Below are 27,915 nucleotides of genomic sequence, written 5' to 3'. Positions count from 1 at the left end.
AGACCTGTTCCTCTCTCCTTACAAGGGCCTAAATAATTCGTTTTTGCTGATAAATTGCTTTCTTTTTTTTTTTTAAGATTTTATTTATTTATTTGACAGAGATCACAAATAGGCAGAGAGAGGAGGAAGCAGGCTCCCCGCTGAGCAGAGAGCCCGATGCGGGACTCGATTCCAGGACCCTGAGGTCGTGACCAGAGCAGAAGGCAGATGCCTAACCCACCGAGCCACCCAGGCGCCCCAAATTGCTTTTCTTTTTTATGCCCCCTCTCTGTAAAAGTCTTTGTATAGCTCAGTAGAGCTTCCCTCTATTTACTTAGATGCCGGATTCATCTCTCGGGTTTATAAAGCCAATTAGAGCTTCGAATTTACGCCATCAAATTTTGTTTTCTAACAAAGGCAACAAAAAATAGGACAAAAGGAAGGCTCCCCCCTTTTAAGAGTGAGAAAATAAGGGAACACAAAGATGTAAAGTGGTTTCTCCAAGGTAACCCAGAAGTGGGGCTGAACTCAGAGTCCTAAACCGCCATACTTCCGAGCTAGCCCTGTCCACTCCATCTGAGAACCCGCCTGGAATATTCCCAAAGTGGTCGCTCTAGTGACCCCAGAGACGCATGACTCCAGTCCCACTACCCGACTTTACTGTGCTTTCGGTGCATTTTGGTACCGCGCCTCATTTTTGCCTTAATGAGGGCGCAAAAGGGGTCTCGGCAACCCCCCACCTCGCCTTCGTATTGGCCCACTACCGTCCACCCAGGACTTCTAGAGCCAGCTCAGACCTCGGTTGAGTTGAAATCCTCTTTTGACACCACTAACCAGCATCTTTCGGCACAGAAGGAGTCGTGAATTTCCCATAGCTGAAGAGCTCCTCTGCTTTTCACTTTCGGACACAGCCTAGTAAATTCCCTACAAGCCCTGGGGGAGCTAAGACCCGCCTGTCCACCCGTGTCACGCTCGCTCCTGATAGGCGGCCAGAGCTGTCCGTTTTGACAGGGTGCTGTGCGCAGGCGCGGAGAGGTACCGGGACTGGATAGAGTGCCGGCGTCGCGGAGCTACCCGTTCGTTTAGAGATGGTGAGTGTCTGCCTGGAGCTCGTGGGTAGCGGCCGGAAGATGGCCGAGCACGGCCGCCCACCACCCTGCGCCTGGCCTTCCATCCTCCGGAGGCGTCTCAGAGTGCCGGTCTGGGAATCCGCGGGGCTGGGAGTGGTTGGGCCGGAGCTGACTGGAGGGCGGAACCCGGGCGGCGCAGGCCTCTAGACCCGGACTGAGGGAACAGAGGGGACCGACGTCGGGCCACCGGATCCCGCTGACCCTTGCCCGGAAGCAGGAGCTTGGACCTCGGCGAGGGTCTGACGGAGATGCGGAGGCCGGCCCACAGGCTCCTGCATCCTAGCGTCCCGGGCCTTGTTGCGCTATAACAATAATGGTAATATTTCCTGGAAGCTTTATTTGTGTCAGTCACTGCTAAGCGCTTTCCGTGCCTTGGCTCTCCTCACCCCAGCTCTGTGAGGTAGGTGCAGCCATTATCCCCACTTGACATACGTGGAGTCTGAAGCCGAGTCAAATTAAATGCCTTGCCTCGGGAAATGGCGGAGGTTGATTTGAACCCAGGAAGCTTGGCTGACGCCTTTCTGTTCCTGTGGTTCTTTCGAGCGTCTGGAACTTGGTGCATGAATCAGAAATTGGGGGGATCCACCCGTGGGCATCCCAAAGCCTTGCTGGCAGGAACTTTATGCCTTCGGCTCTTTATGCCTTTGTGGGTTTGTTTTCCCGTGATTTTTATCCTCCCTACTTATAGAAAGCTTGAAGAGACTTCTGAAATGTTAAGGCCAAAATCTTATTTAAAAATGTAAAGCCCACAATAAAGATGGCAAAAGAAAAAGGGACAGTGCCATGACCTAGAGGCAGACATTTGTAATTAGAAGACATAGCCTAATCTTTCTGTCCTCAGTTTTCACTTTATATAGTTTAGTTCCTATTGAATGTACAGTTGTGGACTCTGCTTTTCTCATTTATTATTACACCACAAAGAATGTGTTAACATCACTAAAAACATGTAATAATTACTTCGAACATATTTAACTTCATCTTTCACATCACTTTTTAAAGTGTAAAAAAAATTAACCTGCACACGGTAAGAAAAAATAATCTGAAAGGATCTGACTGAAAAATAAATCTCCCACCCCTGACCCAGCCTCAGTCACCAGAGGTGAGAGTTAGTTTCTTATACCTCTACATGCAAATACAGTTATGTGTATGCTCCCTCATCTTCTGACACAAATGGTAGCTTACTGCAACCAGTACCATGCTACTGTGTTTTTGCTTATAAAAGCAGAACATATTTAGATGCACATTTTAAACAATTCAGGCAGTTTCAAAGTAATGTAGAAAGTGCATGTGGTCCCCATGTCACTCCCCTGTGGTAAATGACTGTTGGCAGTTGGGTATGTTTCCTCCTAGATTTGATTAGTGCATAAGCACATTCACATATAAGCTGTTTATTACATGACACTAGAACGGTTATGTTTCTAGGTATTAAGTTTACTTTAGGCTATACATAGAAAGAGATATCTCTTTCTAGAGCTTACTCTATTCATTTAAAAATACCAAACATTTTTCCATGGCAATGTATACAAATCTTCATTCTTTTTAAGGACTGTATAATATTCCATTGCAGCAAATACATTTAGGTGACTTACAGTTTTTCATTCTAGACAGTGCTGCAGTAACTATTGTCTTTTTTTTTTTTTTTTTAAGATTTATTTATTTGAGAGAGAGAATACAAGTGAGGGGAAGGGGCAGAGGGAGAGAGAATTCTCAAGCAGACCCCACTCAGCATAGAGCTGGATTCTGGTCTCCATCCCAGGGCCCTGAGATTATGACGTGATCCAAAATCAAGAGTCAGACACTTTTACTGAGTCATCCAGGCACCCCTGCAGTAACTGTTGTCTGTGTGTGTGTGTTCATGCTAGTGTCTATGTAGGGTATAGGGTGGATTCCCAGAAGTGTTATTTCTGGCATGTATATTTTATAGTTTGGTAGAAACTGCCAAATTGACCTTCAGAATGGTGATATAAAAATCATCCATAACACTATCTAGTTTTACTTCACCACAAAACTATTTCCTTTTTTTTTTAAGATTTTATTTATTTATTTGACACAGAGAGAGATCAAAAGTAGGCAGAGAGGCAGGCAGAAGGGGAGGGGGAAGCAGGCTCCCTGCTGAGCAGAGAGCCCAATGCGGGGCCGATTGATCCCAGGACCCTGAGATCATGACCTGAGCCAAAGGCAGAGGCCCAACCCACTGAGCCACCCAGGCCCCCCTACACAAAACTATTCTCATCTGATGATTGCTACATCATCTTTGTGATCTGTTATTTTTAATGACTACAGAATAGTAAAATAGCTGTACCATAATTTGCGAAACCATTCCCCTGGTGTACATTTGGGTTGCTTCCAGTTCTTCATTAGTTGAGATAATGCTGTGATGAGTACTTCTGTATGTGTAAAATTTATTTTTCTTTTTTAAAAAAATTATTAGATTATTTCCTTAGGAAAAATCCTCAGGGGAAAAAACTTCTGAGGCCAAGGGACCAAAACTTACGGGTCTTGCAGTAGTGTTGTCCTGTCACTTTCCCAAAAGGTCGAATTGCCTTTGTACCAGCTTTGCCATAACTGCTAGATTTAAAATCACTTCATCATTGCTACAGTTTTTCATTTTTTTAAGGAATGAAATGAAATGTCTCTTGTTTTTCAGGAAACAGTGAACATTTTTCTATATGTTTGTAATTTCTCTTAGGTGTATTTTCTACTAGTATCCTTTTGCCCTCTTAACTTTTAGACTATTTTTCTTTTTTTTTTTAAGATTTTATTTATTTATTTGAGAGGGAGAGAAGGTGAAAGAGAGTGAGAGATCACGAGTAGGAGGGAAGGGTAGAGGGAGAAGCAGACTCTCCACTGAACAAGGAGCCTGATGCAGGACTTGATCCCAGGACCCTGGGATCATGACCTGAGCTGAAGGCAGATGCTTAACCGACTGAGCCACGTGGGCGCCTCCAGACTTTATTTTTCTTAATCATTTTGTGTGATGTTTTGGAATTACTCTTTTGTTATATTAGATGCAGATTTTTTTTGTTGTTCTTTTTATTCATTTTTGTCTTATACAAAGTATAATGCTTATGCTTAGGAGTCAGATTAGTCAGTTTCTTTGTGAATCATTCTTCTGATGATTATTCCTCTTATGCTGAACCAATAAATAATCCTGCTTATACTGCTACTTGTTTTTCCATCTGTCAACAGCATGTACCTGGGAACTAAAGAACCCGAAAGGCTTGTTTCTTGCCTGATGCAGACACCATGTTAGTGCTACCTACAACCCAGAATGCAGAAGATACCAGTTGGGCTCTCTCTAGGAGCAGGACAGGAAGTTGGAGATGTGAGCCAACCCTGGGGGACTGCATATCCACTCAGGCAGATCTGGGACCAGTTGGCTAGCTCGGCAGGAATGACAAACCTTGATCTAGAGCTGGCAATACTTGGATGCCTGCCTAGGATTGTCCTTTCCTATCTGTAAATGTCCCTGTTGCTACTTGTGGCTTTTTGGTAACATTAGTTTTTCTTCTTGGCTCTTTTAGGGCTGAACTTGAGGGTTTTTTAAAGCAGTTTCTCCTGAACCCAGATCAGTAGCTGGTGCTCTGCTCTCCTGGAGACCCCTCTCTAGACCTCATGATCCCCAACTCACCCAGGCCTAGCCCCATCCTACTGGTTGGGATCATGTTGGAAAAGACTATTCTCTAGTTTTACAGAAAACTATTTTTATTATATTTAACTATATACTTGACTAAAGTCTAATATTTCTAACACACAAAAGTTTTTGAAATCAATAGGTATGTGGAAAAATCTAAAGACTTAAAAATGAGAGATGTAAACAGTAAGTTTCATTTCAGTTTCACTGATAAATCTTAAAAATTAAAGAAAAGTTGACTTTCTGTTATATGGTTTTTGCCTATCAAATTAACAAAGAATCAAAAATCATTGGCAGTACTAGCCCTCTCCATTCTTTAAACATGCCACACTTGTTTCCACTTCACTGCCTTTGCTTTCAGTCCTTTGCCTGGAGTGCTTTCTTTCTCATAATTTAGTTTTTCGCTTAAAGATTACATCCTCAGGTGTTCCAGACCACACTAGCTAATGTATATTCCTCTGCCCCCAGCCCTGTCCCTGCACCCTTCAGGAATCATGGTTACTTGTTTTTTTAATGTCTTTTCACCATCAGCCATCAAAAAAAAAGAAAGAAAGAAAGAAAAATCTTGGGGCGCCTGGGTGGCTCAGTCAGTTAAGCGCCTGCTTTCAGCTCAGGTCATGATTCCGGCATTCTGGGATCAAACGCCACATCTGAGCAGGGAGCCTGCTACTCCCTCTTCCTCTGCCCCTCTGCTTCTGCTCTCTCTCTCTCTCTCTCACTTGTGCTTGTTCTCTCTCAATTTAATAAACAAAAATCTTAAAAAAGAAAAATGTTAGCTCTCTATGGCAGGGACCTCATCAGTTGTGATCAGTGGCATATTCATCTCTTCTCTTGACCTGCTATGTGTCTTTAGGCAAAACTTCTCCTTTCTGAATCTCCATTTCCTCATTGTAAAATGGAGATCCTACTAACCATGGAAGGTTCAGATGAGAGAAGTGTCTGAAAACATTCATCCTAATATCTGACTTATAGCAGGTACTGAGCAGGTTAATGTCTAATTATATGTCCTCCCTTTCTTGTGTGTGTTTTCTTTAAGCAGCCAGATCTTGGTTGAGGTTAAATATAGGATCACCTAAACCCTAGCTCTTGTTTACCCTGGGTATTGTAAGACCTTGCCGCCCCCCCATAGTTGAAAAGGTTGATTTTTGTAAAACATGGTTGTAGAAATGCTTTTTATTTGTTCCTTAAGTATTTACTGAGTCTATACTGTGCCAGGTAGTGGGGCTGTAAAGTTGGGGTTCTTGTTCCTGGGGTGCTTTGGGTCTAGAGGAACACAGATAGTTACATCCCAATGTGGTATGTGCTGTGAAGGCAGGGTGAAGCAGGGGGTGAAGGGTGCCCAGGAGAGTGGAGAAGGTCTCCCACAGAAGACTCAGGAGCTGCAGCCAAAGAGTCAGGAATTAGTTACATCAAGCAGTGAGTGCAGGAGTGAAGGTTGCTTCCTTCAGAAGGAGCAGTACTTGTCTGGCCCCGGGCTCAGGCACACTGTGCTTGCCCCCTGCAGTCTATTCTCTACGGAGCAACCAGACCCATTGTTTTGAAACATCAGATCTTGTCATTCCTCACCTCAAAACCTGCTAGTGGCTCCCCATATCATCCCCATTAAAAACCAAAGTCATTGCTGTGGTCTACCAGACCCACTGAAATCTAATCTGACCCTGGCTACCTCTGTCATCTGGCCACCTGCTGCTCACTGCACTTCAACCACACTGGCTCCTTTGAGCCCTGAAATATGCTAACCTTGGGGCTCTTGTACTTGATCATTATGCGGTCTGGAATGCTCTCCTTAGAAATCCACATTAGCTCCCTCATTTTCTTCATTCAGATCTCTACAGCTATCACCTTGGTGAGGTCTTCTCTGACCATCTTTTTTAAAATTGCCTGCCTGGGTGGCTCAGTTGGTTAGGCATCTGCCTTCAGCTCAGGCCGTGGTCTCAGGGTCCTGGGATTGAACCCAACACCGGGCTCCTGCTCAGCCTGGAGTCTGTTTCTCCCTCTGCCCTTCCCCCAACTTGTGCACACATTTTCTCTCTCTCTCAAATAAATAAAATATTTTTAAAAGAATTGCCATCAGCCCCTTCATTCCAGATACCACTTCCCTACTGTATCCAACTTTATAATTTACTTGGTTAATGTCTGCCCCTTCCCCTAGGTCAGCTTCATGAGGGCAAGGGTTTTTGTTTTTTTTGTTTTTTTTTTTTTAGATTTTGTTCAATATAGCAGCCTCAGGCCTAAAACAATGTCTGGCACATAGAAGGTACCCATATTCCTGACATAGGGCTGAAATGAATAGGAGTTACGAAGTATTCATCTCTTTCATTTCAGCTCCAGGGAATATTTCAGACCTCTATTCTGACACCTTTGGTTTTAGCTTTCTTTCTCTTCCCTAGGTTGATTGAACATTGAGCTGTCGATGTTGAGCATGTCAGAGCCCTACGGTGTCCCCATATTAGAGATCTCTTTCTTGGATACACAGAGAAGGGTTAAAAAAATGTTTGGGTTTGGTGGATTTTTTTTTCCCAGTTTATTCATTTATTTTAGAGAGAGAGAGAGAGAGCATGAGTTAGGGCAGGGGGAAAGGAAGAGGGAGAAGATCTCAAGCAGACTCTGCGTTAACTTATGGAGTCTGACGCAGGGCTCAGTCCCATGACCCTGAGATCATGACCTAAGCCAAAACCAAGAGTCAGATGTTTAACCAACTGAGCTACCCAGGCACCCCCAAAAAATGTTTTTAAATAGAAACAATATAATGGAGTAAAAAGAGGCTGTTTTGGAAAAGAAAAAAAAAAAAAGGAAAAGAAAATCTTATCTACAATTCCCTGCTCTCAATGTGGCTTTTATTTTCTTAGAGTCCTAGCTTGCTTTTTTTCACGTGGGTGCCCTCATCAAGCACTTTATTTTTGCATTTAGCTGTTTTCACTTAATGTTATATCATGAACTTTTTGTGGTGATATAAATATTCTGATTACCATTGTTAATATGTATATTATATTCCTATGAACAGACATTCTGTAATTGAATTGGCTTTTCTCCTAATTATTGGGCACTTTTGGCTCTTTATGTATTTTGCGACTGCAGTTTTCACAGCAGCAAACATCTTGTATACTTTTAAGTTATTTCCTTAGGATGAGTTTCAGGAAAGTTACCAGGTCAGATCGAGTACCGTGTAATACTGACCACTATTGTACTTTACCCCTCCTCTCCAGAATAGGACTTAATAGCAGCTCAGTGAAAGTCTTGAATGAATTATGACCTCATACATTCATGACCCACTGTATTATACTCATGTCCACAGAGCTAGCCCTGTCCTTTTACTCAGACTCCAGATTTATTGCAGTTAGGCTATTTGCCATCTCATAGGAGGAACTTGTTTGCTCTTCTCTCCAGCATTTGAGTATTCTTATATCATTGGGGAGTGGGTGGTAGTGACTGGATTGTCAGCTTTTTTCCTACTAGAAAAACAATAATTCATTGTGCTCTCTCCATCACTGTTTAGAAGCTCCTCCCCTCCGGGCCAACTCATTAGCCCTTGCAGGTGGGGAACCACTTCCTTTAGGTTGGTTGATGGCATCTGTTTTCAACATAGTCTGACTCACCCTTTGAGTAGCTTCTGCCTGGATTCTGGACTGGTCTGGAAGGGGCCTCCTAAGAACAAGCACACTTTAAGGCCAGTTTCCATCCACAGAGTTAGGCCGAGTTCAGTGAAGCAGCTTTTTATTGAGCACCTGTTGTGCAGAGCATTGTAGAAACTCTTTTTAAGTAAACCAGTACCTAATGCATTCCTAGAGAGGTACAGTCAAGAGTTTGGGGAGTCAGAACTGGGCAAAGACTCCAGAGTTGGGGATCAGTAAAAGCTTCATGGAAGAGGTAATGTCTTAGATGGCCTAGAAGAATTTATTGGGTTTCCTTGTTAGGGTAAAATAGATTTGGAGATAAGGAGGTATAGGTGTGAAGATGGAGAGTTGAAGGAAGGGTAAAAGAGATGGCAGTGATAACAACATAGAAGGCCTGGCATGATAGGGTGAGGACCCAAATGCCATGTGCTAGTTTCTGGAGAATCAGGATTAATGAGCCCCTTCCCCAGGCACATTTTCTGTGGCTATGTACCATGTGTCACACTGTCTCAGATGCTAGCTTACTAAGTCACCGAGTTTATCCTCATGGAGTCATTTTCTTCCTTTGGAATATCTTCATTTGTGCTGTTTGGGCCATGAATGACAACTTAGTCTCCTTCCTAGTAGACACCACTGTTTGGGTTTTTTCAAATCATCAGAGTCTGGTTCCCCCAGTGTCCCAAATATGAGAGTCATGGATGTGTCTGTACTCCCAAGAATGGTATTTATATTCTGCTCCCAAATAGCTAAGCTGGGAGAGGTAATAGTGCCTAGTGGGCAAAGAGCCAGGAGTAGCCACACCCCATGCTGGGGTTTGTAGCAGATGGTTTAAGCCCTGGGGATGACTTAGGGACCACTCCAAACAGGCCTGGGGAGCTTTGAGAAGGTGCCATGTGCCTGGGTGTTACTTGTTTGTTATTGGAAGACAAATGTGTGATTAATCTGCCAGGAGTATGAAGGAGTCAGTCCACTCTTCCTGGCCCCTCCTAACCTGGGTCTTGTTCTCTCTGGCAGGCAGAGGTGGAGGAGACACTGAAGCGACTTCAGAGCCAGAAGGGAGTACAGGGCATCATCGTGGTGAACACAGAAGGTACACCCTCCCTTTGGCCATGACCTGCTCATAGGCAGACCCCAAGAAAACAGCCCAAACTTAGTATGACACTTATTATTTACTAAGCCCCTTCATGTACAGAATCTAATTTTTATCCTCTTGTAAGCACTTCCAGTGTCCTAGCACTATTATTGGAATTCCAAAATTTAAAAAAGGAAAAATTCACTCAATTCCACTGCCCTGACAGATCATACTTATGACTATGCCATGCTTTTCTAGCCCTTGCCCAGGTATATCTTTTCTTGGTCATAATTATTATAGTTGTTATTCTTTTGCATATGTTCACTCATGAGTTTGTTTTTTGGCTTTTTTTGTCGTGATTTACATAAGCAAAATTTTTAATTGCCAGTACAGTGTTTATCAGCCATCCACCATTTATATGGTTTCTACTTTTTTTTTTTAAGTAAACTCTACCCCCAGTCTAGGGCTCAAACCCACAACCCCGAAATCAAGAGTTGCACTGTCTACCCACTGAGCCGGCCAGGTGCCCCTGTTTGTACTTTTCCGCTAGATAATACTCTGGTCAACAACTTCTTTTTTTTTTTTTTAAAGATTTTATTTATTTATTTGACAGATCACAAGTAGGCAGAGAGAGAGGGGGAAGCAGGCTCCCCGCTGAGCAGAGAGCCCGATGCAGGGCTTGATCCCAGAACCCTGGGATTATGACCTGAGCCGGAGGCAGAGGCTTAAGCCTCTGAGCTACCCAGGTGTCCCTCTGGTCAACTTCTTAATGCCTATAGCTTTTTCCTCCTTTGGGGAGGCGGGGGGTGGGCGGCGGAGTGCAGAGGGAGAAAGAGAATTCTAAGCGGGTTCCATGCCCAGCACTGAGCCCAGTGGGGGGCTCGATCTCACAAACCTGAGATCGTGACCTCAGCTGAAATCAGCGGTTGGATGCTTAACTGACTGAGCTACCCAGGCGCCCCTCCCTCCTTTTCTATAGCATTATTTCAACCACTAGAAGAGTACGGATACTAATATTCCCAAACTGCAGTAGCCATGGTGAAGAAAAGAACTAACATTTATCACGCACTTGTTCTGTGCCAGGCTGCAGGCCATTGCTTTACAAACATATTGTTTCATTTATTCCATAAAGCAGACTGTTGTCTCCATTTTGCAGTAGAGAGAATAGAGTCTAGAAATTCAATTTATTTTCCTGCCATTATAGAACCAAGACTGCAGGGGCCCCTGGGTGGCTCAGTGGGTTAACCTTCTGCCTTCGGCTCAGGTCATGATCTCAGGGTCCTGGGATCCAGCCCCGCATCAGGCTCTCTGCTCAGCAGGGAGCCTGCTTCCCCCTCTCTCTTTGCCTGCCTCTCTGCCTACTTGTGATCTCTCTCTGTGTGTGTCAAATAAATAAATAAAATCTTAAAAAAAAAAAAAAACCAACATTTCATGCCAAGGCTGTCTGAATGCACTTGTGCTCTCTCCCACACTGTACTGTGAAGAAACAGAGAGTAGCTACTGGTCTGTAGCCCAGGCCATGCTTAGGGTCACCCAGCTGGCCTCCCCCATTCTCTAGTGCAGTGCATTTAGTGAACTCTAATTTAAGAGCTCTGTGTGTATGTGATGTCATTCTAGCCCTTGTTTTTAGAAAGGCAGAATTCTCAATAATGCCTACTTAGAGAGCAGAATGAAAATCATCAAGGGTGAAAAAGTCGCAGTGACATGTCCTTGTTAGAATGTTATTTTCCAAGTTGTCAGACCCTGGCCAGCCCAAATCTAGGCAGCGCATAGCGCATGCTCCCCAACTTTGTCAAACTCTAATTATGCCATGTGGTCAAAGCAGGCAGCAGGTTTGGGGTCCTCAGGACACTGTGGAGGCAGGAGCAAGTTCCAACTTGGGTCTGCCACCGATCAGCTGGAGGGCTTGGGCTTCCTCTTCCCTTCTTCAGACCTCAGCTGCCATAAGTGGAGTGATTGATCTGGGTAATCTCTTTTAGCTGCTTCTTACTCCAGGATCTGAAAGACTATTTGTATATCTCCTAGAGAGACTATCTTCTCAGACTGGGCATTTTTTCACCCCAAATGGGGGAGGATTAGGCCTCCATCAGTATTTGCAAGTCACAGCCTTCAGTTTTGCTTTAAAACTGCCCCCATACTTGAGCTTTTTCATTAGGAGAATATAGCACCAACTGCTTACCTTTTGGGTACTGATGGGCACTTCTTTTTCATACACTAATGTGGCAGTATTGCCCAGTGGGTAAGAATATAGAATGTGGAACCAGACTGCCTAGGTTTGAATCCTGGCTCTACTTAATTTTTATCAGCTGTGTGATCTTAGGCTAGTCACTTAACCTCTCTATTCCAGTTTCGTTTTAAGGGAAGCTTTTAGAATAGTACCTGATGTAACTGCCATATAAATGCTAAAATTATTGCAAGTATTTATTTTTAATTTGTATCCCACTACAGAGCTCCCACTTTAGTCTCTCATTTACATTTCACACCATGACCCTGCAAGGCAGGAGTATTGCCCATTTTTCAACTTTAATATATGTGCTACTGAAGTGAACACTGCCCATTTTTTTGATGAGAAACCCATGGCTGAGAGAAATTAGGTGACATGTTCAAGGTCACCCAGTTCTGGCTGTCGGTCATCAGAACTCACTGCTCTATAGGGCCTTTAAGCTCTCTGGAAGCTTCCATAAAGGATGATTAGTTAGGGATTCCTATTACCCCCTCTAGGGCTTTCATACCCAAATGATTCAGCTCAGCTGCCTTCTCCTGCAAGATGCATTTCCTAACCAGCCCAGAGTGACTGCTTTTGCTCCTGAACTAATGACATACCCTTATCCCAGTCACTTACCAACCACCTGCCACTGCCTTTTGACATCTTTGCCTTGGCCAAATTTAAATGATGTTTCATAGTAAAAATGTGAATTTTAAGTGGAATTACCAAGAACTTAAGGAATATTCCATTCCATTTGTACCTCTTCAGACCCCCTTCCATCTTGTGCTGCTACCCACATAGGGCAACATAAAAGACTCAACTTGTAAGCTTCGAGGGCAGAGATTTGTCTCTTGTGTTCACTGCTGTATCCCTAGCACCTAGAACAATGTTGACACGTAGTAGGTGCTTAACAAATACAGTAGTCCCCCCTTATCCATGGGGGGTATATTCCAAAACCCCCAGTGAATGCTTGAAAACAGGATAGTACTCAACCTTATGTGTACTATGGTTTTTCCTATATGTACACACTTATGATAAAGTTAAATTTATAAATAAAGCACAAGAAGAGATTAAGAACAAAACTAATAATAAAACAATTATGACAATATACTATAATAAAAGTTACATGAATGTGGTCTCTCAAAATACCTTATTATATGGTATTCACCCTTCTTGTAATGACGTGTGATCATAAAATTTCCTATGTGATGAAATGAAGTCAGGTGAATGACCTAGGCATTGTGAGGCAACAGTAGGCTACTATTGACCTGATCAGGAGAATCGTCTGCTTCCACACCAGAGTTGATGCAGGTAACTGAAACCATGGAAAGTGAAACCACAGATAACACAGGGGACTACTGCCTCTGTTAAATATTGTTAATGTTTTTTATTATTGATTGATGAATCTGGGTTTGGTGAGAGGACCTGGCTATACAACCTTGGTCTTGATGGATCTAAGCCCCAAGTTAGAAATCATGCTCTCTAGTAACCAGCTACTTCTGTAGGCTGCACAGTCCGCATTTGTGAAGGCATAAGCTTGGAGGAAGTGACCTAATTGTTTGGCTCTCTATGTAGTGTCCCCAGCTCTGACATCCTGTGAATCTGGACTTGATCTCTTGTCCTTATTTGAAATTCTCTCCAGTTTTGGTCCCTGTCCCACCTCCTTACTACCTCGGTGTTTTCTTTTGTTTTTTAAAGTGAGCCAACAAGTGTTTAGCTTCTTGTCTCCTTTGTACACCTGTCACTTAGTAGAAATGTGATCAGACTCATGACAGTATTTGAACTGCTGAAGGAGCCCATGAGAACATTTATTTATCATCTGCAATAAATGCTTAGTGAAGTCTCTTTAAGGACAGTGGTGAGCAAGTCAGACCTGGTCCTGGTCACTTCCATAATGGTGTGATATCAAACTCCAGAGGAAACAGCTCTGAAGGAAAAATTGTGTGGGTGGTAGAATGGGGACATTGACCACATCTGGAGGTGGGTAGATCCACCAGAAAATGGACACCTGAGGGATCAGTGGGAATTATGAGAGAATGGGGAAGGAAGGAAAGTTCCAGGCAGAGGGACCTGAAAGAAGATGGCTTTGTGGTATGTAAGAAGAGAAGGTTAAGAGTTTTGATCATCCAGACTTCACCAGGCCTTGACATTGGCCCCTCAAGTTACTTGGGGGATGGAATTTATTTTGTACTGATGTTGGTAACAAGCCAACATTACGTTTGTACTCTTCGTAAACATTCTTAAATGGATTAGCTATATTTAATCCTCACAGCACAAGCATTATTTTACAGATGAAGAAATGGAGGCTTGAGAGGTTAACTCACTTGTGTAAGGCCACATAGCCATCCCAAGGGGTAGAGCTAGGGTGTAAGTCCAGGTCATCAGATTTTAGAGTTCCTACTCAGTCATCACCGCGGCTGCTCATACTGCCATCCTTAGGAAGATTCTGCTATAGAGTGAGGCCTCATGGGGCCCTGGTGGGCACATTGTTGCCATCCAGGACCCAGTAGCAGCCCTAGTGACCTAGTTGTCTTATCGCTTAAAGGCAAATGATCACTACAGTCTGTCTTCATGACTTCACTTGGCTCAGAACAGCCTCTGACTCAGCTGCTTCTCTTGCTATTATGTCCTCTTTTGCCCACTCTCATGTTCTTGTGCCCTAAGAAGACAAGATTGGGCCAGTTTCTTGCCACCTGTGAGTAGGCCTGAGGGTAATTGCCTTTGGCCAGTCGTAAGCTTGTCACTTGTGGGCCAGCCCAGCAGGATCATGGGCCCCCATATCTGGCCACTTATGTGTGAGGAGTCATTTGTGCCACATTCATCACAAATGCCTGTCAGCTTTGGGCACTTAAGGCTTCCTCTGTGGAACCTTCTGCTGATATGTCAGGGTGATTCATAGGCACCTGATGATTAAGTTGTGTCCTGAGTTGGCTCAAGCTGAGCACCATTTTTTACCTCCATGATGATAGGCACTGACTAGTAAGGGAGGTCCTTTTAATAGTCCATTGAAAGGAAACAGTCTTCAAAACAGAAAAGGCTTGGTACACAATGGTGTTCACGGCATAGTAATTAAGTAAAAAAAAAAAAAAATCCAGCCTATGTACCAACAATAAAGGAATGATTAATTCTGTGGAATAGCCACTTGTGGACTATTTGAAAGCAATAGCAATGCTGTTTACAAGTCTGTACGCGGACAGAGAAACACACTTTAATTTGAGGGGCATGATCATGTGTGTAGACATGTGTTTATAGCTGGGCCCTAAGCCTCCCTTGGTGGGAACTGGAGCAAAGCACCTAGTGATGGTAGTGTCTTGACACAGGCGACCTTTTTTTCTTCTTCCTACTTTTCAGTATTTACAAATTCACAAGAGCTGTCCTCTTTATTCAGGTTCTAAGTAATCTGAATGATAGTCTCTCCTTTTATTGCTGGAAGCCAGTCAAGACAGTGCAGCCCTGTGGAAGGAGCCCAGCAGTGGAGCCAACAGGCCTGCATTTGAATCCTAGCCCCACTGTTTCTGTGCTGTGTGAAGGCTCAGCGCTTCTGTTGCCTCATTGGCAAGTGAAGATGGTGATTCCACTGCCAGAGTAATTCCGGGGACTGGTGCTGCCGTGCTTAAAGTGCTCAGCACTGTGCCTGCCAAGCCCTCAGTAAATAGTGGCATTGGTTATTAATTGCTGGTCCGGTACTCTTGACTTAAGGGTGTGGGGTTGGGAGCTGGGCAGAATGGGGCTCCAGCTTCCTACTCATTCCCTGCTCTCCCCTCAGGCATTCCCATCAAGAGCACCATGGACAATCCCACCACCACACAGTATGCCAACCTCATGCACAACTTCATCTTGAAGGCCCGGAGCACCGTGCGTGAAATTGACCCCCAGAATGACCTCACCTTCCTTCGAATTCGCTCCAAGAAAAATGAAATCATGGTTGCACCAGGTAAGAGGGCTTCCACATTCCTGCTTGGGAGCAGACTGTCACAGCATATTGTGGGTAGCTTATCAGGACAACTTGGCACATTGGTGTCCCCATAGTTGCCATTGTGAGCCTAAAGAATCGAAGGTACAGAGTTGATTGCCTCACTGCCTAGCTAGTCTCTGGCTGGCATCCCCAACACATACTTATGCACTGTGACTCTAGGCCAGACCCTGTACTAGAGTCTAGGCCACAGAGGGGAATCGTGGTCTCATGGAACATAGAGGAAGGTGTGATTAGGTCTTCCCAGAAAAGGGGACATTTGAGCTGAATCTAGAAGGCACAAGAAAGAGTGTAACCAGGTTGGAGGGATGGGAAATCAATGTTTGAAAGAAAAAGAATTCAGTGATTTGAAAACAAAGCACAAGACAAAAATACCATATGGTCATTTCATCCTTGAAAAGATGTTAAATTGCCCACTTCTAAAGTGTAGTCCTGTCTCTCTGGGCCCTGTATGGCCAGCTTTTCCTCCAGTGTTGGAACAAATTGCTGCTTTTGTTTCTTCTCATGCAGTGCTTGGCCTGTGTTTAAGAGCTGTGTAGGGGGTGTCTGGGTGGCTCAGTGGGTTAAGCCTCTCTGCCTTCAGCTCAGGTCATGATCTCAAGGTCCTGGGATCGAGCCCCGCATCGGGCTCTCTGCTCAGCAGGGAGCCTGCTTCCCCCTCTCTCTCTCTGCCTGCCTCTCTGCCTACTTGTGATCTCTCTCTGTCAAATAAATAAATAAAATCTTGGGTGGGGGGAAAAAGCTGTGTAGTACAAACTATACCTGTCTTTAGGTCTTAGGATCATTCGCAGGATGATGAAATGCGCCTCCTGGGAGGATCCTGGGGCCACAGAAGGGAACATCAGGCCACCTGTCGTGGCCTGCATTACCTCACTCACAGACTGGAGTGGTGGACAGATTAATTGTCCAGGACTATTTTTATATTATTACTTCTGCTCCTCCCACTCTCTTTTTTTGGCTGGGCCACAAAGTTCAATGTGCCTGTGATGACACAGGTAGGCTGCAGCACAGCTCGTCTAGCCCATCAGAATATGTGTGGGAAGGAATGAGGCCTGAGATGTTTGGTCCATTATCGAAGAGGCATCAGACACCAAACTTAGCTGTGTGGACTTGACTCTGTGACGGTTTTTAAGCCAGGAGGCAATATGATTATCTTTGGGGCCTGGATGAAGGAGGGTAATAGGGAGGCTGTGGATGCTGAGTGTCCTTGGACTTGGCAACACAGATGAAGAGGAAGCTGGCTGCAGAATTCTGGGGTAATTTGATGGGTCACCCACCCCAGTAGCAGGGCAGTGTTGGTTCTCTGCTCAGGCTTGTTCTGACCTTCCTGGCTGCTTAGAAGGATACAATGGGGAGAACCATTGACCCAGTCACAGGGGCTCACAGTTTCTGGATTTTGGTGCCAGAACTCTTGTGGGCAGGAGCCACTGTCCAGAGCCTCTGAAGTATTAGGACTAGATTGCCTTGGGATTTCCACAGAGCTCAAGTCCCACGGGGATGGCCCCCAGCATAGAACAGGCCTAGTTACTGCATGTTGAGGTGGGTCCTTAATGGTACTATAATTAGCATCCCACACCATGGGAACAACTTGGAAGAGCCCTGCCCAGGAAGGAAGTCCAGTATCCCTTTCTTCCTACCTAATCTTTCTGGTTGATCAAAGTGAGAAGCTGCTTCCCTGACCACAAATAGCAACAGGTAGTTTCAGACAGTTTGGTCCGCCATATGTGTGCCAGTTTTCACCCTGTCCTGGCCCAGAATAGCCTGTGCGAAAAGACGTTTTAAGACAGACTTTTGAGGGACGCCTGGGTGGCTCAGTTGGTTAAGCGGCTGCCTTCGGCTCGGGTCATGATCCCGGGGTCCTGGGATCGAGTCCCGCATCGGGCTCCTTGCTCAGCAGGGAGCCTGCTGCTCCCTCTGCCTCTGCCTGCCTCTCTGTCTGCCTGTGCTCACTCTCTCTGACCAAAAAAAAAAAAAAAAAAGACAGACTTTTGATTTTCATTTGTTAACCTCACTAATACAAGGCCAAGTTAATACGGCATGATCAAGCTTTAACACTCTGCTTCCCACAAAGCACTTGGAGTGATGTTATTGAATTTAGAGCTTGATATTTGGAAGAAAAGACACTAGTATTGCTAATTGTGTCTGTTTCTATTGGTGGCTTGTTAATTATTTCTACTTTTATTTGTAAGTGATTTTAACTTACACAGATTGCTTAGCCATGAAACTCTTAGTCTTATAAAATCTGTTTCTTCCTATCTGCAACAGCCTGTCATCATGGGAAGAAGCAAACTTTAGGTTTGAATCAGCACACACAAAGCAGACAAGGCCAAGGTCCTGCCATTTCTCCCCTCTTCAGCAGAGAGCAGACCACAGGTGTGCAGAGCATCTGGGTCAAACCCAGCTAGCTGCCCAGCCCTGCGTTTTTGCTCTGGCTTGGGCAAGTCACTTACGTAACTTTCTCAGCCTCAGTGAGGTGGAAAACACTAGTATCTGTCTCATAGAGTGATTTATTGAGGTACCATATGAGAAGCGGTTGGCCCAGGACTGGGCACATGGGAGCCTTGATAAATGTTTGTAGTTTAAGTGGGCCAAGTTTGAAATGCTCTGCTTCTCCAATCTCTGCTAAAATAAAATGAAAAGCAACCTTAACTTAGTGGTTGTCCCAGAACCTGCAGCATCAGCATTACCTGGGAACTTGTTAAAAATGTAAATTCTTTTAGCTATACTGTAATTAAAATTAAAAACGTGTTTAGGGGATGCCTGGTTGGCTTAGGAAGAGGAGCACGTGACTCTTGATCTTGGGGCTGTGAGTTTGAGCCCCACATTGGCTGTATCGAGAAATATATAAGTAAATAAATAAAACTTTAAAAAAATAAGTACAAATTTAAAAATAAAAACTTAATTTTAAAAAATCCAATTTTTTGGGTTGTACTCCAGACTTACTGAATGCAGAGGGCTAGGGGCGGGGCTCAGTAGTGTTCGTTTTGGGCCCAGACCTCCAGGTAATTCATGTGCCCTCTAGTTTGAGAACCGCTGCTGTAGTCTATTCATTTGAATTCTCTGAACCTGACTTTTCCTACCCAGAAAACAGGGATGATACTTCTACCTCTCTGTTCATGCAGTAGCATGAATATTAGAAAAGAGGTTGTGCTGCAGGCCATGGCTGCCGGGTGGGAGGGACTTCGCTTTCCCGGCAGCCACACGGCGAAGCCACCTTGGGAAGCTTGCAAGTTCATCTTCTGTGTTCCCAACAGTTGGAAGTAGCCTGAGCATTGGTGCTTTTTATGTTCCTCTCTCCTTTTATGGTTGGTAATTTTAATTTTAATGATTTAATGATTTATTTTTTCATTTTTCTCTTTTGCAGATAAAGACTATTTCCTGATTGTGATTCAGAATCCAACTGAATAAGCCACTCTCTTGGCTTCCTGCGTCATTCCTTAATTTAATAGTCCCCAAGAATAATAATGTTAATCATGTCAACCGACTGGCAGGTGGAAATCACCTTAGGGCCTCCTTAGAGGATGCTCCAGTGACCAGTCATCAAAGTCATCCCTCTGCTGGCCAGTCACCCTTGAATTCTTGGGAGGGCCTTCTTTCCTCACATCCAGATTTTGGAGCAAGAGCTTTGAGCAGCCCACACCCTGCTTCCTTCTGACCTTCAGTTCACTTTATCACCCTTGGAAAAGGCTGTTTTTGTTTAACTAAAAATAACTGAAATGCTTACCCTGCTGTGTGTCTTTAAATACTGGGTTGAAAAGGCCTCTCTGCCTCCCTCTCTTCCTGTGTAATCGCGTGGTCTAAAGGCTGAGCCCCAGTGCGGAATGTATTTGCGGTTCAGAGAGGCCTGCTTCCTGCTGCACCTGTGGCCACACTTGCCGAGCAGAGTCCGGTTTATAATTGGTATCCTGGTTTCTGGGCCTCTAGTCCCTAGCCACCGCTCTTATCGTTTCCCACTCCTGCCAGTGTTTTGAAAGATTTTTTTTTTCTCTGCTACACTGCACCAGGGATAGGGAAGGAGTGATATTTGTTGAGTACCCAGAATACACCGGCGTGTTATATACCTTGACTCATATTGTCCTCACAGTACCCTGAAGACAGTGTTAAAGCCGTATTAAAGATGAGGAAACAGGTCTAGAGAATGACTTGCCCAAAGTTTCACAACTGTGGCAGTCTCTGACTCCAGAAGCTCTTTTTTTCTGCACCTTCTCAGAATTCCCCGATGGCCCCCTTTATGAGTTCATAAACAGGTAAACATGTGCCTTCCTTCCCTTAGACTCGAGGTAGGTGGTCCCAGAACATGCCTGCTACTCTGTGAGGCTGTAGGCCACCTGTCATCCTGTAGCACTCTGGGATTTTTCTCCCAGAAACCATATGTACTTATTTTTTGTATTAGGTTTTTCTTTTTGTCTTTTGTTTCTTGTTATAGAGGGAAAAGATTCAAAACTTCATTATCCTTCATTCACCAGAAGTAACCTTTGTCTACAGTGAGTTCTTCATCTAGCAAAAATACTACTCGAAATTTTCCAGTGAAGTTTCCTTAATGGTATCAGGGGAGTAAAAGATACACCCTTGGGAGCGTGGGGGTGTAGTTTATAAGGGCTGAGCAAAATCTTTTCAGAATCTCCCTTTTTAGTGGAAGATAATAGGGATTTTCCACTCCATAATATATCCACGCTTGTTTTATTTTTTTTCACGCTTGTTTTAATATAGCAGTAATCCTTTCAAATAATTTTCCCCAAATCACCAAGGAAAACTGATTCTCTGGGAAAACACTGCAGGTTTGCCCTGTCCCAGTGGGCTCAAGAAGCATAGCTGAGGAAGGAGGGATTGTAGGACCAGAGCCAAATGACCCTAGGTCAGTAATGATCTCAGAGATTCAGTTTTAAAAGAAAGTGAGATATGGCCACTGGCATCTTCTTTGTTCTCAGAGGCTTCTGGAAGCCGGGATCTAAGTCTGAGGTTCCTGTGTTGTCCTGGCTTGAGTTCCTCCAAGAAGGATAACGGGGAAAGAAGATCTGGTCAACATAAATTACCTGGTTGCAAAGTCGGGTTTCTAAAGGAGGAGAGGGGCTCTGTCCCTAGGAAAGGAGGTGGTCTGGCTCCAGAGCAAGAGCTTGAAGACCTCACCCTCCTTTCTTCCCTTAGTCCTCCCACGCCCTCGTTTGCCTTAAAATTCCTAAAACTTTCCTTCCAGGTCCTAAGTAAGGTTTAGGCTTAGTCTGACTTTGGGGAAAACAAGATGACTGCTGAACATATATTCTGCCTCCGAGTCCCCTGGGCTATGGGATTTCTTCACACATGGGAAGCCTACTTTGGATGCATTTCAGTTGGTAATACAATGTGTAAAACTCGCTGGAGTCATCTTAAGGTGTAAAAACTTAAAAAAAAAAAAAAGATGTAAAAACTCAGGTTTTCAAAAGTTTAAACGATGGTAGAACACCTGCAAATACCCTAGGGTCTCTATACTTAAAGTAGCAAGTATATGGCAATATAGTACCCACTAAAGTTAGAAGCTGACACCTGTCCTGGGCATGGAGGGAAGGGCATGGCTTCTGGGTTTCAGAAGTACATTTGCCAATATAAGGTTGCCAGCACTGTGAATGTTTACAGAGAAGTTAAAATAATTACATTTCCTCCACTTAATTCTATAGTTAACATTCTGCTGCATTTCTTTATCATGCTACTAACCGTTCCTTCATCCATCCTGGTTTTGATACATTTTGAAGGACAGTTGCAGACAGTACACACTCCTAAACACTTCAACAGGCATGTTATGAGCTAGTTTACCTTTTTTGGAGGGTGGATGAAATTTATGTATGGTGAATGCACAAATCTTAAGTGTGCCACTTACGTGACAAGTGCTTACACCAGCCAACTGAGTCCCCTTTCAAGATCACATCACCCCAGAAAATTCTGCTTCCCAGCCAGTATCCACCCCACCCCACCACTCCCCAAAGGCAGCCCTTGTTTAGATTCCCTCCAAAGTGCAGCTCCATCATTCAAGCATCCACGTCAGCACTTGCCAGTGTGTCTGGGAATTCTGTTCCTCTGTGTGCTGGTACTGCCTTTCTCCAAAAACGTGTTTTTAAAACTGCAGGAATTACAGGGGCGCCTGGGTGAATCAGTCGGTTAAGCGTCCAGCTCTTGGTTTCAACTCAGGTCATAATCATCAGAGTCCTGGGATTGAGCCCTGGTCAGGCTCTGCTCAGCAGGGTCTGCCTAAGATTTCTGCCCCTCCCCTTGCTCTTGCTTATGTGCCTGCACGTGTTCTCTCTCTCTCTCTCCAAAAAAATAAATCTTTAAAACACTGCAGGGGGGTGGGGCGCCTGGGTGGCTCAATCTGTTAAGGGTCTGCCTTAAGCTCAGGTCATGTCCCAGGGTCCTGGGTTTGAGCCCTGCACCAGACTCCTTGCCCATGGGGGAGTCTGCTGCTAACTCTCCCTCTGCCCATCCTCCCCCTCATGTCACTCTCCACTCTCGAATAAATGAAATCTTAAAAAAAAAAAAATCAGGAATTATAGGCTTTCTCCTTTTATATAATGTTTGGCTCAAACCAACTGTAATTCTGTACATTTTTTCATTGAGAATCCCATCTTTCCACACCAAATTCAGGTTCTCGTGAATTACCAGGAGGAAAAAGAGAAACGTAGATCCCATAGACTTACTGCAGCAGGTAGAAGCCATGAATTTGCCAAACACCTCAAATCAGTAGAGCCACAATCCAATATCAATGAACTTAAGCTGAAAAACCGCATTCAGTTGCAAAGGAAAACACAGGATGCAAAGTGCTAGTTCAACTGTTGCATTAAACAAGCTCGATATGATCAAAAGGCAACTTTATTATAGTTTCCCACAGTCTTTCAATTTAGTCTCTGAGGCTTTTTTTTTTTTTTTCCGGGTGTTCAATAATTATTTATTGAAAAAAAGTCTCTGAGGCTTGTTGTTCCCCTGCCCCTGGATAGAAGGTCTGACAAGTCCTAAGGCTTCTCCCATCATCTTTGGGTACCAAAGGCCCTCCCATTGGCAGGTGATGTGTCCAGTCCAGTGTAACAACAAAACCTTTAACTGGATTTGGAGACGGAGACTGCCCCTTACCCACCTTCAGCCCACTGCCAGCCTTGCCCTCTGTGATGGGGGACACCGGGTAGGCAGCAAGTGCTTGGCCCTGTTTCCTGACTGTGCTGCCACCTCTTTGGCCCCAATGTTGCTAAGAGGGGATACTGATAGCTGTTGTGAACTTGGTTCTGGCTCTCTAAGCCTGACATATTTAACTTGTCCTGAAACTTGTCCTTCCGGTCCATCTTTCATGAATGTTTTCAAGACCTGTCTGCTGTCCCACCTGCCACTCCCTTACTTTGGATGCTGCAGGCTCCCTGCTGGCCCCTGACAACTTTCCTTTCGGCCTCTGGTTCTCAGGGACCCCCTCTACACGCTCTGCCTCTGTCAATTTGAGGTGAAGCAGAATCATCCAGCACTTCCCTCCCTGGGTGGAGACATATCAACAGCTTCTAACGATCTCGTCCTCTAGCTTCTACTTCTTGTACAGGCTAGTAAGCAGGCAGAAGTCTGGACTCACTTTGGGCCACCTTGTGGTGCAGTCCTGCATTCATCCTACTCCTCGCAGCATGTGGCCACTCCTGCCTTGGAGCTTCTGCAGAAACTGGGGTGAAAATTACCAGACTTTAACTTCCTAGTTCACAAGACGTATGTTGTTTAAAACTTGCCTTAAAGGCAAGATGAAATAGGTTTTTCATGATAAAAAAAAAAATCTGGGTTGGGGCGCTTGGGTGGCTCAGTGGGTTAGAGCCTCTGCCTTCGGCTCGGGTCACGATCCCAGGGTCCTGGGATCAAGCCCCGCGTTGGGCTCTCTGCTCAGCGGGGAGCCTGCTTCCCTTCCTCTCTCTCTGCCTGCCTTTCTGCCTAATTGTGATCTCTGTCAAATAAATTAAAAAAAAAATCTGGGTTTTAAATACTTTATATACAAGACTTGTTTGACTTTCAGGTACTATTAAGTTTTCAAATATATTTAGAGAAAACATTATGGATAAAAGAGACGTAGTGCCTGTAACTTGTTCTTATTCTACAATCTTCACAAAGCAGTGCTTTGTTCATTGATTCGTTCAACAGTTACTTAGTGCCTCCCTAACTATGCACCAGGCCCATGTCTAGACATAAAGGAATGAGAACACGAGCTTATTTCTAATGGAGATGAGACAACAGTTAAGAAAAATAAAACTATGCTTGGGGCCCATCTTGGACCAATTAAATCATAATCCCTGAGCATCATTAGTTTGTAAAAGCTTCCCAGGTTTTTGTGATATGCACCTAGAGTTGAGAACCATGGGCACCAATAAAGCCTTACACACTTGCCATGGTTGTGAGTGTAAGAGGCTAAACAATATTCAGAGATAAAAACTCTTGATAGATTAAAAATATGAAGGGAGGGGCGCCTGGGTGGCTCAGTGGGCTGAGCCTCTGCCTTCAGCTCAGGTCATGATCTCAGGTCCTGGGATCGAGCCCCGCATGGGGCGGTGGGCGGTGGGGGGGGCTCTGCTCAGCGGGGAGCCTGCTTCAGCTTCTGTCTGCCTCTGTGACTACTTGTGATTTCTCTGTCAAATAAATAAAATCTTAATTTTTTTTTAAATACGAAGGGAATAATATCAACAAATGAACTGCAAGATAATGTTGAGAAAATCTCTCCAAATGGAAAAAAAGGAAGAGAAAAATGGAAAAGTTAAGAAAATTGAGGGATCCACCTGGGATATTCAACATCTGATTAGCAGAATTTCCAGGAAGAGAAAACAGAGGGTAGAAAATTATCAAGAGACTATGAGAAATTTTCCAGAACTAAGTTTCCAGATCAAAATAACTGAGTGACCAGAGCAAATAATTTTTAAAAGACCCATGGCACCCCAATGTTTATAGGAGCAGTGTCCACAATAGCCAAGATATGGAAAGAGCCCAGATGTCCATCGACAGATGAATAGATAAAGAAGATGTGGTATATCTATACAATGGAATGTTACTCAGCCATCAAAAAGAATGACATCTTGCCATTTGCAAGGATGTGGATGGAACTAGAGGGTATTATGCTAAGTGACATAAGTTTAAGAAAGACATATACCATATGATTTCGCTCATACGTGAAATTTAAGAAACAAGACAGATGAACATATGGGAAGGGAAGGAAAAATAAATTTAGATGAAAATACAGAGACAAACCATAAGAGACACTGAACTCTAGGAAACAAACTGAGGTCTGCTGGAGGGAAGGTGGGGGGGGGCGGTAACTGGGCAATGGACATTAAGGAGGGCACGTGATGTAGGAGCACTGGGTTAATATCCAACAGCAACTGATGAATCACTAAATTCTACCCCAGTAACTAATAATACAGCATGTTAACTAAATCGAATTTAAATAATTTTTTAAAAATAAAACTAAAATGACCCACGCCAGGTCCCATCATCACGACATCTTGGAACACTGTGAACAGACATAATCCAGGGAGAGAAAGGAAAACAGGTGCCAAGGATTAGAAATGACAACAGCATTAGACCAGCGGCATCACTAGAAACAAAAAGAGCGGCGCGATGCCCTCAAAATTCTGATTGAAAAATTATTTACAAGCCAGCATTCTGTTCCCAGCCGAACTATTAGTTAAGTGTGAGAGTAAGGTAAATATTTTCAGGCATATGAGATCACATGTATTTATCTGCCATGCATCGTTTTCAGGAAGCTACTGAAGAATATACATCAAAATTAGGGCATGAAGCAAAGAAAATTAAGACGTGGGGTTCAGGCAATGTGAGACTCCAACACAAGAGAGACAAAAGGAACAGCTCAGGATGATGGCGAAGGGCCCAGGGCAGTAAACCTAGAGAAAAGTCCTAAATAGGGGACAGGGATGTTCCCAAGAAGAAAAAGCTGATAGATTATTTGATGTATTTGAATTGTTTCAGAGAGATTTTTAGTTCTGCAACAAATTTAAGGATAATTTAATATTGGGGCATGGAAAACAAGACAAAATAAAATGAAAAGTAAACCCAAATTCCAGGAAATACAAAACTGTACAATACAAAGCAAATCTAGGACATATCATGTGGCTCAGCTGTGCGTAGTTATGGAGGCAAAATACTATAAACCCTGAATGGGGCTACAGCTGCTGGGGATGGGAAGGGTGATGAGGGGCAAGAGTCAAATCCCCTTCCAACGTAAGGGCTAAAGAAGTAAGAGGAGAGGGGGCGCCTGGGTGGCTCAGTGGGTTAATCCTCTGCCTTTGGCTCAGGTCATGATCTCCGGGTCCTGGGATCGAGCCCTGCATCGGAGTCTCTGCGTGGCAGGGAGCCTGCTTCCCCCTCTCTCTGCCTGCTTGTGATCTCTCTCTCAAATAAATAAATAAAATCTTCTAAAAAAAAAAAAAAAGAAACAAGAGGAGAACTACAGTGCTTAGAAACACGCAGGTAAGCTCAGCTGGGCAAGCATCTGACTCTTGATTTCAGCTCAGGTCATAATCTCAATGTTGTGACCTCAAACTGGGGCTCCGTGCTGGGCATGGAGTCGGCTTAAGATTCTCTCTCTCAGGGTGCCTGGGTGGCTCAGTGGGTTAAGCCTCTGCCTTCGGCTCAGGTCACGATCCCAGGGTCCTGGGATCGAGCCCCGCATCAGGCTCTCTGCTCAGCGGGGAGCTTGCTTCCTCCTCTCTCTCTGCCTGCCTCTGCCTACTTGTGATCTCTGTCACATAAATGAATAAAATTTTTAAAAAAAAGATTCTCTCAAAAAAAGCATGAAGGTTAATATCAAACAGCAATAAGTAGTTAAATTTTTATTTGACTTTTGCATGTTCGCAGTATTATTTGGGTTAAAGTTAAATTTTTGAGAGTTTGCCCTAAGCTAAAGCTATGCTTATAATATGTTAGTGCTTCTAGCACTTTTCCAGTGAAATAACTGAAGAATGAGGAGAGTTTTCTAGAACTCCAGGGGGAATCTGGAGGGGTAGATCAAAAAGAATCTGTTCCAAGCATAAATTATCTTTTAAGTCTCCTACTGTTTTTAAAAGTTTACACACATTTTGCATTCTAGTGGCCTTGTGGAGAAGCAGGACCTGAGTGCAATCAAGAGCCCAGCCAGCCAGGTGAGCACTGATGGTGGCCTGGGTGAGAGGATTAAGTTGGGGTCCTTTCTGGGGGGTGGGTATAGGAGAGGGTTCCCAAGGAAACCATCAGAATTTGCTGAACTGGTGGGAAGGAAGGAATGAGACGTCAAGGGGACTCATAGTTGCTTGCGGAGCAACCAGATGCCACCACTCATTGAGACGAGCAATTTTGGTGAGGACGAGACCAATAATTTTGAAATGGCCTGCTTAATCTGGGCCTGCTAGACATCAGTGTGTCTGATATGTTGAACACACTGTTGAATACACAATTCTGTGCTGGACATACAAACTTGGGACCATAGCCTGTGATTAAAGCCAAGGGCTTTACATGAATTCACTAGAGTGAAAGAGGGAACGAAAGGGAAAAGGACCCTTCTGAAGGCATCAGCAAGGCTACTTCCACTCTGGAGGTCTGCTCCAGGAGCAGGCACCAGCACAGAATGAGAAGGAGGGAGGCTAGGAGAGTCAATTGAGACAAAAGCTTTTTCAATTAGAATTTAGTTCAGCTGCAGAAAACTCAAAATAACTGTGACTTAAACAAGATAAAAGTTTATCTAGTCGGCAGGCCAGGATTGGAATGGTGATTCCACAGAATCATCAGGGACCCAGGCTATCCCCAAGGTATAGCCCTTGTCCTTACGATCCAAAATAGCTACTAGAGCCCCAGCCATCACACTCAAGTTTCAGGCAGCTAAGGGAGGTCAGGGGACAGAAGGATGTACTCTTTCCCTTTAAGGAGATTTCCCGGAAGCCCCACATAGCACTTTCCACTTTCTTTCTCCCTAAGAGCATTCTGTGCGGGGTGCCTGGGTGGCCCAGTGGGTTAAAGCCTCTGTCTTTGGCTCAGGTCACGATCCCAGGGTCCTGGGATCGAGCCCCACGTCAGGCTCTCTGCTCAGAGGGGAGCCTGCTTCCTCCTCTCTCTGCCTGTCTCTCTGCCTACTTGTGATCTCTGTCAAATAAATAAATAAAAATCTTTAAAAAAAAGCAAAAGACCTTTAAAAAAAAAAAAAAAGAGCACTCTGTGCCTTTATAACAACCGAGCAGGCTACTTGAGGGGTTTGAAGCAGGAGGAGGGGGTGGCTCCAAGTCTAGGCCGGCGGGCTTCACAGGATTATAGGTGGTGACTGATCATCTTGGGCCTGATTCCCACC

General features: G+C 44.3%; 1 protein-coding gene across 2 annotated transcripts; it reads left to right on the top strand.

Annotated features, from left to right (window-relative positions):
• The first annotated feature begins 850 nt into the window (after positions 1-850).
• Positions 851-19,331, top strand: DYNLRB1 (dynein light chain roadblock-type 1). 2 transcript variants are annotated; one of them, XM_080813457.1, is made up of 4 exons: positions 851-1,070; positions 9,372-9,447; positions 15,402-15,569; positions 18,973-19,331. In XM_080813457.1, exons 1-4 carry the CDS (start codon positions 1,068-1,070, stop codon positions 19,014-19,016), a joined length of 291 nt encoding a protein of 96 aa, XP_080669583.1. In that variant the 5' UTR covers positions 851-1,067; the 3' UTR covers positions 19,017-19,331. The 2 variants fall into 2 exon arrangements, with proteins under 2 accessions (XP_080669583.1, XP_080669584.1); XM_080813458.1 differs by having other exon boundaries at positions 1,046-1,425.
• Positions 19,332-27,915: the final 8,584 nt, after the last annotated feature.

This window comes from Martes martes (assembly GCF_963455335.1).
Source record: "Martes martes genome assembly, chromosome: 9".
NCBI classification, from domain to species: Eukaryota; Metazoa; Chordata; class Mammalia; order Carnivora; family Mustelidae; genus Martes; species Martes martes.
Note: the sequence above shows the minus strand (reverse complement) of the source record. Positions and strands in the feature narration are given on the sequence as shown.